Source organism: Dromaius novaehollandiae, chromosome 1 (assembly GCF_036370855.1).
Source record: "Dromaius novaehollandiae isolate bDroNov1 chromosome 1, bDroNov1.hap1, whole genome shotgun sequence".
Lineage (NCBI taxonomy): Eukaryota > Metazoa > Chordata > Aves > Casuariiformes > Dromaiidae > Dromaius > Dromaius novaehollandiae.
In genome coordinates this window covers 218,952,194-218,966,099 of record NC_088098.1, presented here as the reverse complement: position 1 = coordinate 218,966,099, position 13,906 = coordinate 218,952,194, and the positions used below count along the sequence as shown (strand labels likewise).

Below are 13,906 nucleotides of genomic sequence, written 5' to 3'. Positions count from 1 at the left end.
GAGCTTCCGGGCATTAGATCATTTCCGCCTCCCTTCCGCCCGGCGCTGTTCCTGGGCGCCCCCTGGTGATGCCGCTTCCGCCCTGTCTCCCGGCGTCCCCTGGCCGGGGTGTGACGTCGGTTCCGGCGTGTCCCGGAGCCGAGGCGGATCGGGGCTCCGGAGCCTCCGGCGCGGCGGAACCCGGCAGCGGCCGGGGCGGCGCAGGTGGGCGGCGGGGCCCGCCTGGGGGTCCGGGCCGGGGGCGCTGTGGGACCGGGACCGGGACCGGCGGGCAGGGGCGGCTGGGGCCGGGGAGAACCGGGGCCCCGGGGGGCTGGGGCCGGGAGGGCCGGGGCCTGGGGGCAGGGAGCGCCGGGGGCCCGGGGACGGCGGGGCCGAGACCCGGGGACAGGGCGCGCCGGGTGCCCGTGGGCTGGGGGGGCCGGTCGCAGGGGTGGGGGGCAACCGGGGGCGCCGGGTGCCCATGGACTAGGGGTGCTGGTCGCAGAGCGGGGGGAATGGGGGCGCCGGGGGCCCCGGGGCAATGTCCCCGGCCCCCTCGGCGAGCCCGGGCCGTGGTCCCCGCGGCGTGTCCCGGGGCAGGGCCTGTGCTGGGGCCGTAAGTCCCTCCAGGGCGGTCGTGCCTGACCCCAGGGGCTGCGGCGCTGGTGGTGTGGCTGAGGGCAGCGCAGCTGGGCACAGCTGGAGGGGATGCGTCTGTCCCTGCTGCCCCCGGGGCCCGGAGATGGTGCCCTGCCTCGGGAGGGGGCTGCGGATGGGGCTGCGGAGCCCTGGCCGCCCCACGCATGGCAGGGAGAGCCCAGTGCCTGGTGCCGTTGCGTGGTGGTGTCTTTCCGTGGGGCTGCAGCCCCTGCAGAACAGGGCGACTGCCTGCTCAGGGCAAGCCGCAGGGCCGGGGCTTCCCCAGGCCTGGGCCGTGTGGCAGGAGAGGTTTGGCTCGGAGAGGTCAGGGAGCACTGCTGGAGTCGCGTCTTCGGCCCGTCGCGTCTCGGGCAGCATGCCCTCCTGCTTCCTGCACTTGTTAGGGCTTGTTCGTGTTGGGTTGCTGCTGAGGTCAGCGGTGACTCCCACTGTTTTTGATACCGGACCAGATGTATAAACTTACTGTCAAAGAGCAAGTGCCAGTGAGGGGTGGGTGGCACCCAGGGGGTGTTCTGCCCAGAGCGGCAGGGCTCTCAGGGCTGCTGGCTCCTCTCTCCAGCTTTGCCTCTGCTGTTAGTTGACTGTGAGTTGTTCCTCTTCCAATGCTGCAGTTTCCTGCTCTGGAGCAGGATACAAAGCCATAGTCACTACTCGGGGGCTGCTCCCGAGCTACAGCCTGAAGGCAGGTGCAGAGACCACTGGATATGAGCTGTACGGTACCGTGTTCACTGGGTAGCCCTCTCCTTTGACAGTGTGGTAGAGGAGTGTGCTTAGAGGCTGTGTCCTCTGCATGCACGTTTTGTCTGTGCTACAGCCCTCTCCTGTGGGGTCCAGTCCTTCCAGGTATCACTTACCTGGCAGGGAACGGGTAGTTAACGGAGTGCAACGTGCAGCGGCTCCGGTGTGCTCAGGTGCCTGGCACTGCCTGCACTGGAATGTGCTCCGACCGGTCTGGGCACAGCGCTCCTGAGAGAGCCTGTTGTTCCAGCAAGGTTTGTTCCTGGCTCCTGGCCCCCTCCCTCCACCTGCGTCCTGCCCCCACCTCGCAGATGGGCTCTTTGCTCCCATCCGCTGCTCCCTTTTCCGATGCACAGCCCTGCCTGGCTGCGGACGTGGCTCTCGGCTCTGTTTTCCTAGGCTCTGGGCCAGCAGCTGCTGTGCTGTGAGGTCCCGGTCGTTCTGGAGCAGCCGGAGTCTGCCTTCCCAGCCGCAGGGCAGGACAGACGGCACAAGAGTGGTGAGGAGAGGGGAAGCACTGTCCCGCTTCTGAAATGAAGGAGCTGGGGCACAGAAGGGCAGAGGAACTGCTCCAAAACCCAGCACACAATGGTGGAGTTGGCCGCTGCTGCTCCCGGATGCCGAGCAGGACCTGGGGCTGTCTCCAGGGCACATGGCCTTCTCCAGGAGCTTTTCCAAAAGCAGAGGAGCTGCTGGCAGGGCCAGGGTGGCAGATTCAGAGGTGCCTTGGAGGTGCTGTCTCGGAGGAGGAGTTCCTGTGCCCAGATAGGCCCTAGCTGTGGCGGGCAGACCTAGGTTGACCTAAAGCTGCTCAGTGTGCGCAATTTCTAGTCCTGCTGTGAGCGAGCCAGGGAAGAGCTGCCGGGTGTCCACTAGCTGCTGCTCAATGTCCTGCAGCTCAGCCTTGTCTCTTGCCCTGCTGGACCCCGGGCTGAGAAGCCCCGACATTTTCCTGCTTGGAAACCGCAGGACCCCCGTCCACATGAGGGGGGTCATGGCCATCTCTGCCTGTTCCCAGGGTCCCTCCAGCTGCCAGCAAAGCATTTGTGTCCTTGCAGGCCCTGACAATGTCGGACGGGATCATGAGCAAGGCTGCCACCATGGAGATCCCCATCAGCAGCAACGGGGACGCCGGCAGCCTGCCAGAGGATGACGGCCTGGAGCAGGTTTGCGTCTGGGGCCCATCAGCGGGGGCCGGGACAGCGGCATGCCGACAGCCCAGATGTTGCTCTTCGGGCTGCTGTGGGGCAGACGGGGCCTCGCCTAGCTCTGCCGCAGCGGCCCCGAGGCCCTTTGCGTTGGGTCCGTGTTGCTCTGTGGGGCCAAGTGCCCTGTTTCTGCCCCAGCTCTCTTCTCTCCTGTTCCAGGACCTGCAGCAGGTGATGGTGTCGGGGCCCAACCTCAACGAAACCAGCATTGTGTCTGGCGGCTATGGAGGCACCGCCGAGGGCATCATCCCCACCAGCACTATCAAAGGTAGGTGGGGCCTCGGCACAGGCCGACACGGATGGGGCTTCAGGAGCAGGCACGAGGTGGGTGCTGCTTCCCAGCTGGCAGTGGAGGTCGAAGGGAACATCTCCTCCGTGGGAGAGGAGAGCACGGCTCCCCTTGGAGCTGTCCTCCTCCCTGTTGGGCTCCAGCAGCCTGCTGGGAAGGGAGGAGCTGCTTAAGCCTAAGGGAATCCTCCCCTGGGGCCCCCAGGAGCCGGGTCTCCAGCCCTGGGTGTGACCCCACGGGTGGTGCCGGGGGGGGGGGACATGGCCCTCGGTGGTGCCTAGCAGAGGACCCTGCGCGAGGCTGCGTGGGTAGAAGCTCCGCCTCAAGCCCAGCCTTGCCTGTCCCGGGCTGTCGCGTGGGCTCCGTGGAGCGTGTCCCCCTCTCCGCAGCCCTGACGCGCGGTTCCGTCTAGGCCCGGCTGTTCGGTGTAACGCAGCCTTCCCTGGACCGTGGCCCCTTCCCCGTTCCGCGTGGTGGGCTTGGGGCTGCGCCGACGGCCGGTGCCGGTACCTGCGCCCCAGCACAGCCGTGGCTCTGCGCGGCTTGCAGGAGCGTCCCCGGTGGAGCCCGGCTGCCAGGGAGCGGAGGGGCTGCCGCCCGCTGACCCCCTTCTTCCGGCCGCTTCACGTGCGTGGCAGCTCATAGGGGAGGCTGCCGAGGTGCCGTGGGAGGGCCTGGGCCACTCGCTCCTGGCTCTGCTGCAGGTGTGGGGCCTCCAGCTGAGGAGGGTCCCACCCGTCAGAGAGGAGCAGCTGCCGGGGGCAGCGGGTTGCAGCCTGGGGAATGTGGGCTGTGCGGAGACAGGGGTCACCGCTTGGGTTGTGCCTTCTGCTGTGAGCGGGGCGGGGGCAGTTCTGGTACCCCACCACTTCCCCAGGTCCTGGGCGAGTCGGGGGAGGTCAGGAGATGGGCCAGTGCTGGCTTAGGCTCGGGCCAGTTCTGCCGTGACGCCTAGGTATAACCTGCCTGCGGCGGGAGGACGGGGCGAGGTGACCGTGGGCCCCAGGCTCCTCACCCATTTCCTCCTCTTTTTGCTCAAACCAGTCCCAGGGTTGCGGATGCTCCTGACAGCAGGGCATGGCTGCAGGCATCCTACGCTGCCCAGGAGCGTGTCTGTGGAGAAGCCGCGTGGCTCAGACCAGGTCCTGCTGGTCCCTGTGCCCTCCGGGAAGCTCTGCCCTGGGCACAGAGGGCAGTGGTTGCCCGGCGGGTCTGTGACAAGCACTGATGGTGCTGGGCCAAGCCCGGCTGAGATGGTCAAGGCAGTTCTGACACAGCCACGTCTCTCACCCTGTCTCTCCTGTGGTCCCATTTCAAACAAGTTTCTGGGTCCCAGCTCTTGGCCAAAGCAGCTCTTCCACAGCAAATGGGCCTGTTTGACTTCGGGCCGTTCTGTGCTGTGCTGGGCTTGAACAAGTGAATTTGCACAGGTGCAGGGGACACGTGCGTTTGCTCACAGTCCGTTGTGCTGAAGGATGGCACAAGTGGGTGGGAGAACAAGCCGTGTTCAGCAGTCGCCATCCCTGTGTCTTCGTCACTCCCGGCCTGACCTGCCCCAGCTCCTGGCCCGGTGCTGCTGCTGGCTGGCCCGGTGACCTCGGCTAGGCTGATGGGCCTGGGAGGAGCAGGGAGAGGGACCCGGGCGGCGTCGGACCTCTGGTGTGGGAGCTGTCCGTCTGGCAGCTGTGTCATCTGGTTTCACATCACGCTTTCATCTCTCATCTGCTCCCGTCGCTCTTCCCTGCTGCCGTCCTGCCCGAACGCTCATCCTCTGCCCTTGCTGTTCCTGCTCCTTGTGCCGTTCGTACCGCCCCCTCTCCTCTTGCCTCCCCCTGCTCAACGCCTGCCAGTCCCTCCATTTCCAGGCTGTCTTGTCAAACCTCGCTCACCCCGAGGACCATTCGTCTGCCCCAGTGCATCTGCCGCCAGCAGGATGGCCAGCCAGGCCGGTGCTCCAGCAGGTACTGCGGCTGCCCCGGCCCCCTCGCTGCTGCTCCGTGGCCGCTTGGGACCTCCCTGCCTTGGACTCGGGCTCTGTGGCCCGGGCTTAGGGCGCGTGGTTTGCGCTGGGGCTCCTCAGACGGCCCGTGCACACTGTGGCCTGGCTGCAGCCCCAGCAAAGCTCCCCGGATGCAGGCGGACAGCTCCACAAGCCCTTTCCGCCGGCTGCTGGTGGGAAACATCACCCGGTAATCGCTCCCCTAGCACACGCAGCAAGGACTTTGGTCCTGATGCCGCAAGGGAGAGGATGGCCCTGCTAAAGCCCTGGGTGTCTTGAGGGCGAGACCTGCGTCATGCCTGGCTGTGGGAGATCTTGCCTGCAGCAAGGAGCCCAGCCCTGTGCCTCCCCCCGTGCTGCAGCTGATCCCCCCACCCCAGGCAGCCTGCCCTGCGTGGCGATGAGGTGGGCAGTGTCGCACCGAGGAACGGGCGAAACGCGGCCCAGCACAGCAAGCGCTAGGGCCTCGCTCTGCTAGACCAGACGTGCCTGGGCTGGGGAGGGGGCAGAACGGGGGCCCGGCCCTGTCAGCACCCGCACAGCTAGCACCTTCTCCCCCGCAAACAGCAGCCACCGCTGCCAATGCCAGGGCCTTGTTCGGGACCTCCCTGGAAGAGCCCTAGCAGCAGATTCTGTGCCGAGTGCATGAAACATCGGGTCGCCTCACTTCGAGCAGGTTGGAAAGCTTGCGCGTTGGAAGAATCTGGCTAGAGCCCTTTGGCTGCCCACTCGTGCTCTTCTCTGCTGGCAGGGGGGAGCCGCTCCCTGCCCGGGTTCCAGGCGGGAGCAGGATGCCCAGGACTGTGCTGAAGGCAGCCCAGGTGGGAACCTCGCAGGCAGCGCAGCAAAGGGCAGGGCTGTGCGGGTGGACGGTGCCCTGGAGCAGGAGGCCGTTTCTACTTTGTCACCTCCTGACGTGGCCCTGTGGGGAGTCCTGCGTCACCTGTAGTTGTTCAAGCCCTTTGGGAGCAGCTGTGGTGGCCAGCTGTGAAGGGACCCTTGCTTTGTGCGAGCGGCCTGGCCGGTGCCCGCGCAGGCAGAGGGGGCTCGCGGGCTGCCTGCCCTTTGGAGCCTCACGGGTCTGAGGATCGCGCGGCCCTGCTGAGCTGGCGACGTGGGGCTGTGTGTGTTCCAGGCTCCGGGCTGCACCAGCCCCATCCCAGCCCGGCCGTGGGAGGAGAGGAAGTTGTCCGTGGCATCGCAGTGGAGAAGTTTGACATCGTCAAGAAATGGGGCATCAACACGTACAAGGTGAGCTGCTTTCTGGGACCCCGAGGACGGCCTGGTTCGTTGCCGAGGGACCAGGCCTGGCAGGAAGGCAGGTGGGAGTTGCAGTTGGGCCGCGTCCTTGCACAAGGGATTGAAGGAGCAGCCCTTCACGGTGGTGTGAGAGGTGGGGAAGGCATCTTGGGATCTCCTTGCGGAATTCCCGGGACAGCTCTGCGGTTCCTGCTGCCCTCGGTAGGGCAGGGAGTGCTTCCTTCCCCTTGACCGGGGACGCAGGGCCTCCTGACCCCCCCGCTCCGCCCCGCAGTGCACCAAGCAGCTGATCTCGGAGAGGTTCGGCCGGGGCTCCCGCACGGTGGACCTGGAGCTGGAGACGCAAATCGAGCTGCTCCGGGAGACGAAGCGCAAGTACGAGTGTGTGCTGCAGCTCGCGCGGGCTCTCACCAACCACTTCTACAGCCTGGTGCAGACGCAGCATGCCCTGGGGGACGCCTTTGCGGACCTCAGCCAGAAGTCTCCCGAGCTGCAGGTACGTCCGCCGGGAAGACTGCTGCCGCCTTCTCTGCCTGTACTGCCGTCCGCCTTCATGCTGTGGGCACCGCTGTGCCTGGGCGGGGACCTAGAGACTCAGGTTAACCCTAGGGTCTGCCCCACACAGCCCGACCGGGCTTCTGCTCAGCAGCACCCCAGACGCCGGAGGAAAGCAGGAGGAGGCTGAGATAACTGCACTTGGTGAAAGCCGGAGGGCAGGGGAGGGTGTAATGACTGTCCCAGCACTTCCTTGGATACAGCCAGGGCCAGGCCGATTCTGGGTGCATGGGAGGGGAGAGGAGGGGCAGCGAGCCTTGGCCGAGCGCAGACCCTGACTCATCTTCCTTCCTGCCTCAGGAGGAGTTTGGCTACAACGCAGAAACGCAGAAACTGCTCTGCAAGAATGGAGAAACACTACTGGGAGCAGTCAACTTCTTCGTCTCCAGCATCAACACACTGGTGAACAAGACCATGGAGGACACGCTCATGACAGTCAAACAGTACGAGACAGCCAGGTGAGGGGTACCCGGGGCAGAGACGCAGCACAGGCCGTTACTGGGGCTGGGTTGCTGGCAGGCGTCAAGGCTCCCGGGGGGGGGGCCCGGAGGCGGCTGTGGAGGGGCCACAGCGTGGTTTTGACGCTGTCCCCGTCCCTGCGCAGGCTGGAGTACGATGCGTACCGCACAGACCTGGAGGAGCTGAGCATGGGCCCGCGGGATGCCAGCACCCTGTGCCGGCTGGACGCAGCCCAGAGCCAGTTCCAGAGCCACAAGGACAAGTATGAAAAGCTGCGTGCTGACGTGGCCATCAAGCTGAAGTTCCTGGAGGAGAACAAGGTGGGAAGGGCCGTGGGGCTGGGAGGGGGCTGTGGGGGGCGGAACGGGGGTCTGCCGTTTGCTCGTGTCCCTCGGCTGTGTTGCTGGGGGCTGAGCAGCCTTGCAGCCGCGTGGCTCAAGTTTGTATTTGGGGGGACGGCGCCTGTGAGGCAGCCGGCAGCCCGGAGGGGAAGGGCAGGCGAGCTTCCTTCTTTGCCTGCCTTTCCCTTGCTGTGGCTCTGCCGAACAGCCTGCTCCCGGCTTTCGGGGTTAGCTGCCCGGAGCTGTCGGCAGCAGCTCCGATCTCCCCCTCGCGTGACGGGCAGAGGCCGTGTCCCTGCTCTGGGCCGCCTCCCGCCGTCCCTGGGTGCGGGGCTGGGTCCCCGCGTGCTGACTCCTCCTGCTCTCCCCAGATCAAGGTGATGCACAAGCAGCTGCTGCTCTTCCACAACGCCATCTCTGCCTACTTCGCGGGGAACCAGCAGCAGTTGGAGCAGACCCTCAAGCAGTTCAACATCAAGCTGAAGACCCCGGGTGCTGAGAAGCCCTCCTGGCTGGAGGAGCAGTGAGTCCCTCCAGCCTCCCCCTCCTCGTGCTCTGGACGGGGAAACCACGGACCTGAATTCTGACCTCTGACCGTTGGTGCAGGGCCAGACCGCGTACGCGAGCGGGGGACGCGGCCTCGGCCCTGCTGCAGCCCGGGGACCCACCTACAGGGCCAGGGGGGCCCTGGTTTGGGGGGAAACGGGAGGCTCTGGGCAGGTTCCTGGTGCTGCCCGGGGAGAGGAGCCTGGGAAGGCTGGGGCTCCCCCATCCTGCATCTCCTCTTTGGGGCAGAGTCCGGCCCTGCCCAGTTGCCCTCCCTGAGCGCAGGCCCCTCAGCAGGACAGCCGGGAGCCCTCCTTATCTCCCCGGCACCCGAAGGGGCAGCGGACACCCTCCCTCTCCGGGGCGGGACACTCCAGACCCCGCCGCGCGCCCTGGGAGATGGGGTGGGACAGGCAGCTCTCCCACCGCCTGCCCTTCGGGGCGGCCGGGGTGTGCTCCCCACGTCCCTGCCTGCTTCCCCCGCTGGGCCTCCTTCCCGACAGCCCACGGTCTGACGCAGCGAGGGCCCAGCCGGGCCAGGAATACCCCTGCCCTGCGGCAAAAGTGTTTATTTTCACATGAAGACGAAGCTACAGAGGGATAGCAGCAGGACGCCCGGGTCCCCTCCCCGTCCCCCTGAGCGGGGCAGGTTGTGGGTCCAGCCATGCTGGGGCTGGCAGCCGGGTCTCCTGGGGTCCTGCCCCAGCTTTAGGCTGGCTCCGTTTCCCTCCCTCGCTGATCTCCGGCGTCTCCCGGGCGGCTGCAGTTCAGCTGCTCCCGCGCTCCCTCTGCCAGCCGGGCCGGGGGGGCGGCTGCCCCCAGCCTCGCACTACACTCCCGTGTGCGCGGGGCGAGGCGTTTCCCTTTGCACTTCCCATGTCCTCTGGCCGGGCGGTGCTCCCCAGGGACGCGGCCGTCGCTCCGAGGCGGGGACGGGCCCGCCGGGCTGGTCGCTGGCCCACCGGAGAGGGGGCTCGGCACGCTGCTAGCTGGGATGCGGATCCTCCTCTCGCCACCCTGCCCGCTTGGGCCCTGAACGGGGCCCTGCTTCACCCAGCCCCTGCAGGGACTCGCGCCCTGGCACGAGAGCTGTGGTCACTCGAACCAAGGACCAAACAGCGGCTGTGTCCCGGGGCGGGTGCGTGTGCGGGTGCGTGTGCATGTGCGTGGGGGGGGTCGGGTGCGTGTGCCACGCACAGCGGGGCTCGGGGTGCAGCCAGCGTCCCGCACGTGAGAGCTTTGTCCTGCTCCAGCTCGTCGTTGCCTCTAGCCCTGGCCACATGCAGCACTTGGGCACTTTCTCCTGAGATGAAACAGTTTGTTTTTCTTGCTAATTTAATCCCTGGTAATTTAATGTCTGGATCTGACCCCCTCCCTTCCCCGGTGAAGGTCTGACCCCCCTCTTCCCTCCCCCCTTCTGTAAAGATTCCAGAATAAAACGGTACAAATCACCTGCATGTGTGGAGCTCCGGGCACGGGCATCCCCGGGCTTGAGAGCTGACCCAGGTCTGGGGGGGCCCTGCCGCCCCGGGTGGAAAAGGGGTGCTGGGGGCGAGTGGCTGCTCCTGGGGGCCTCGTACCGATCCTGCCCCGGGTGGAAAAGGGGTGCTGGGGGCGAGTGGCTGCTCCTGGGGGCCTCGTACTGATCCTGCCCCGGGTGGAAAAGGGGTGCTGGGGGCGAGTGGCTGCTCCTGGGGGCCTCGTACTGATCCTGCCCCGGGTGGAAAAGGGGTGCTGGGGGCGAGTGGCTGCTCCTGGGGCCTCGTGCCGATCCTGCCCCAGGCTGGGGGCCGGGCCCCCGTGGCGGCCCTCCGCGGGGCTTGAGCCGGAGGGTCTGGGGGAGGCAGAAGTGGCGGTGCCCTGGGTAGGGCGGGATACCCCACGGAGCCCCCGCTCTCCCGGCCCGGCTGCGAGGGGCTCTGCTTCCCCTTTCCCGAGGTTTCTGGCCGCCAGTTGCTCCCCTCCCCGGCGGGCTGCCTCTGCTGCCCTCCGTGCCTGCGTGCTGCGCAGGCGGCCAGGGGATTGAGCAGCGACCTGCCTGCCTTGATCCTGCTTTTGTGCAGCCTCGCTCAGATTAGCTCCCACGTCTAAAAAGGTGTCGGGCAGCTCACTGCTTCTCCAGCCTGGTTCTGCTCCGCAGTGAGCGTGTGACCGGAGCCAGCAGAGGAAGGGACTGGCAGAAGGGCTCTTGCTGGCTGTCCCCAGAGCAGAACGGGGGACACGCTGCAAAACGGTCCGGCGCCAGGTCTGAAACGGGCAGGTGGTGCCTCCAGCGTCGTGTCGCGGCTGCGCGAGGCCCTGCTGCAGGACGTCACGGGTAATCGCGGTTCACACGAAAGGAGCAGGGCGAATGCGAAGGAGAAAATCCGTCCGGGGGTATTAGACGTGACGACATCAGACATGAGCACCTCTGGCTCAGGCGGCCTGGGGGCTGGGGGAGGATGCGGGGGAGACTCCCGTGTTTACCCTAAGGTCTTTCCTGGCCGTCTTCTGCTGTTGGCCGTCGGGAACAGGGCCCGGGGGAGCTGGGCCCCTGCTCTGAGCCGCCGCAGCCGGTCTTGTGTCCTCGAAGCACCTGCAGCCACTGGCGCTTTCTGCTGCGGTCAATGCCGCTGCTGGTGGGGAAGGGGAGAGGGGAGGAGCTGGGGAAGCCGTCCGGGAGGGGACTCGTTCCTCGGTGACTGCTGGGACGGAGCTGCTCCCAGACCCCAGGGGCTCTCCACGCGCTCCGGGCAGGACGCGGGAGCGGAGCAGGGGGATCCTGGCAGCCTCAGGCAGCTGCTCCCGGATGCCGTGGGGCTTTGGCCCCGAGGAGCGACGCGGTGGCAGGCCAGGCTGCTGGCCGGGGGCTTGGCTGGACTTTGCTCCTGCAGGCAGACGGCTGATAAACGCTGAGTTTATTTTAGAAAAGAACTAATCTGGCCAAGATATAATTCCAGCCGCGTGCCTGCATTCCCGTAACGGGGGCCACGCTCGGGCAGGCCCAAGGTCTGCGGAGTCCAGCGACGGCCCCCCGGAAAGAGGGCAGGACGCAGGCCCACGACCGGGGGGTTTGCAGCCGAGCGTCCCGGCTGCGGCCGGGCCCAAGGCGTCAGAGCGCCTTTCTCAGCGCCGCCGGCTGAGGCTGGGTGCGAGCGCGCGGCCCTGTCTGCAGCCCGGGCTGAGCCCTGCCGGGGAGGGACCTGCCTGGGGGTGACGCGCGTGGATGGCACCCTGCGCTCGAGGACGTCCCCACGGTCCCTGCGGCCCTGCTGCTCGGGGGGGTCCCTGCGGCCCCCACGTTCCCTGCGGCTCAGGGGGCCCCACGGCCCCGCTGCCCGGGCTCTCCTTGGCCTGGGCAGGGCCAGCTCCACCCTGGGCCAGGGATCCCCGGGGTCTGGGGCCAGGGCAGGCGGGGCCGGGCCGGGGCTGCGCTCGGCGAGGGGGATGTGAACGTGACACAGGCTGGCTGCGCCCGACGGCCACCCCACGGCACGGGCCACCCCCGAGCTCCCACGGCCACCCCACGGCACGGAGCACCCCCGAGCTCCCCATGGCCACCCCACAGCACGGACCACCCCTGAGCTCCCACAGCCACCCCACGGCACGGAGCACCCCCGAGCTCCCCATGGCCACCCCACAGCACGGACCACCCCTGAGCTCCCACAGCCACCCCACGGCACGGAGCACCCCCGAGCTCCCACGGCCACCCCACTGAATGGACCACCCCCAAGCTCCCCACGGCCACCCCACGGCACGGACCACCCCCGAGCTCCCACGGCCACCCCACTGAATGGACCACCCCCAAGCTCCCCACGGCCACCCCACGGCACGGAGCACCCCCGAGCTCCCCACGGCCACCCCACGGCACGGAGCACCCCTGAGCTCCCACGGCCATCCCACGGCACGGACCACCCCTGAGCTCCCCACGGCCACCCCACGGCACGGAGCACCCCCGAGCTCCCACGGCCACCCCACGGCACGGAGCACCCCTGAGCTCCCCACGGCCACCCCACGGCACGGAGCACCCCCGAGCTCCCACGGCCACCCCACGGCACGGAGCACCCCCGAGCTCCCCACGGCCACCCCACGGCACAGACCACCCCCGAGCTCCCACGGCCACCCCACGGCACGGAGCACCCCCGAGCTCCCCACGGCCACCCCACGGCACGGAGCACCCCCGAGCTCCCACGGCCACCCCACGGCACGGAGCACCCCCGAGCTCCCCACGGCCACCCCGCAGCACGGACCACCCCCGAGCTCCCACGGCCACCCCACAGCACAGACCACCCCCGAGCTCCCCACGGCCACCCCACAGCATGGACCACCCCCGAGCTCCCCACGGCCACCCCACGGCACGGACCACCCCCGGGCTCCCCACGGCCACCCCGCAGCACGGACCACCCCCGAGCTCCCCACGGCCACCCCACGGCACGGACCACCCCCGAGCTCCCCACGGCCACCCCGCAGCACGGACCACCCCCGGGCTCCCCACGGCCACCCCACGGCACGGAGCACCCCCGAGCTCCCCACGGCCACCCCACGGTATGGACCACCCCTGAGCTCCCCATGGCCACCCCACAGCATGGACCACCCCGGCCCAGGGGCCACTTCCCTGCAAGGCTGTGGGGGGGCACAGTGGCCCCAGGGACACTCTCTGCCCCACCCCCAAGGTGCTCGGGCCGAGGCTCTGCGTGGGCTGAGGGGGCTGTGGGCCCGCAGGAGCTGTGGGGCTGGGCTGGGGGCTGTGGCCTGGGTGGGCCGTGGAGCTGTGGGGCCGTGGGCCGGGGGGACAGAGGGCTGGGGGGGTGGTGGCCAGAGGGCAGCTGGCCGTGGGGCTGGGCCGTGGCCGCCGTGGGGCTGCGGGAACCGGGGGCGGGGTCGCGGCGCGGGGGGCGTGGCGGGGGGCGTGGCGGGGGCGTGGCCATGCGGAGGGAAGGGGGCATGGCGGGGCGGGGCGGGGGCGTGGCAGAGTGGTGTGACTGGCAGGGGGCGTGGACGGCAAGCGGGCGGGGCACGGGGCGGGGCGGGGCGGAGGGGGCGTGGCTACGTGGCCCGGTCTTGGCGGGGGGGCGCTGTGACGCAGAGGGGGCGTGTCGTTGGGGTAGGAGGGCGCGCCAAGGGCAGAGGGGCGTGGCGCAGGGGCGTGGCTCCGCCTGGTGGGAGTGTCTTTGGGGAGGCGGGACGGGGGAAGGGGCGTGTCAACGCGCAGAGGGGCGGGGCTCCGCGGCACGGCGGGGCGCGGGGGCGTGGGAAGGGGCGTGGCTCCGCGTGGTGGGCGTGGCGGCATGCCGGCGGGGCGGGGCAAGGGCGTGTCCAGGGCGGGCCCCGCCCCTAAGCGCCGGTCCCGGCCCCTGGCCCCCGGGGTCCCGCCCGCCCCGTGCCCCGGTGTCGCTGCCGGAGCCCAAGCGGCTGCCGCCCGCCCTCCCTGCCGAGGCTGCCGGACGCCGGGGCCAGCGAGCCGGGCACGGACCCGCTGCGCTTCGTGGCGGCGGGAGCGCGGGGCCGGGGGGCCGCTGGGGCCGGGGGGCCGCTGGGGCCGCTGCTGGCGCCGTTGGGGTCCGTCCCTGGGGCGGGTCCCTCCCTGCTTCCGCGAGACCCGGCTGCGGGTCCTGAGCCCAGGGACGGGCGCCCCGACCCCCCCGGGACGGCTCGGCCCTGCTGGCCTTCCTGCGGCGCCTGGAGGGCGGGGGGGCACGCTGAGCCCCCCCCGGGTGCCCTGCCGGGGGCTGCCTGGGGACTGAGACCCCCCACCCTCAAGCTGAGCCCCCGGGGGCCCTGCCATGGGGCTGCGACCTCCCCCAAGCTGAGCCCCTGGGGGCCCTGCTGTGGGGCTGCCTGGGGATGAGACCCCCCACCCTCAAGCTGAGCCCCCGGGGGCCCTGCCATG

At 69.2% G+C, this 13,906-nt stretch overlaps 2 protein-coding genes across 4 annotated transcripts in view; one reads left to right on the top strand and one right to left on the bottom strand.

The window, feature by feature from the left end:
* The window catches only part of ILK (integrin linked kinase), a 79,704-nt gene extending 66,339 nt beyond the window's left edge, over nt 1-13,365 (bottom strand). For both annotated transcript variants that reach the window (XM_064505345.1, XM_064505346.1), the window contains exon 1: nt 13,359-13,365. The gene's annotated coding sequence lies outside the window, so the exon portion shown is untranslated. The remainder of the gene's footprint in view (nt 1-13,358) is intronic.
* Nucleotides 56-9,488, top strand: ARFIP2 (ADP ribosylation factor interacting protein 2). 2 transcript variants are annotated; one of them, XM_026117203.2, is made up of 8 exons: nt 56-204; nt 2,439-2,546; nt 2,748-2,856; nt 6,012-6,127; nt 6,411-6,632; nt 6,992-7,149; nt 7,296-7,470; nt 7,863-9,488. In XM_026117203.2, exons 2-8 carry the CDS (start codon nt 2,448-2,450, stop codon nt 8,016-8,018), a joined length of 1,035 nt encoding a protein of 344 aa, XP_025972988.2. In that variant the 5' UTR covers nt 56-204; nt 2,439-2,447; the 3' UTR covers nt 8,019-9,488. The 2 variants fall into 2 exon arrangements, with proteins under 2 accessions (XP_025972988.2, XP_064361419.1); XM_064505349.1 differs by lacking the exon at nt 56-204 and adding an exon at nt 1,800-1,879.
* Nucleotides 13,366-13,906: the final 541 nt, after the last annotated feature.

Coding starts and splice junctions, on each gene's coding strand:
- ARFIP2 (XM_026117203.2), top strand. CDS start 2,448: ATGTCGGACGGGATCATGAGCAAGGCTGCCACCATGGAGATCCCCATC. Junction 6,128..6,410: donor GGGGCATCAACACGTACAAG/GTGAGCTGCTTT, acceptor TCCGCCCCGCAG/TGCACCAAGCAGCTGATCTC. Junction 7,150..7,295: donor AAACAGTACGAGACAGCCAG/GTGAGGGGTACC, acceptor GTCCCTGCGCAG/GCTGGAGTACGATGCGTACC.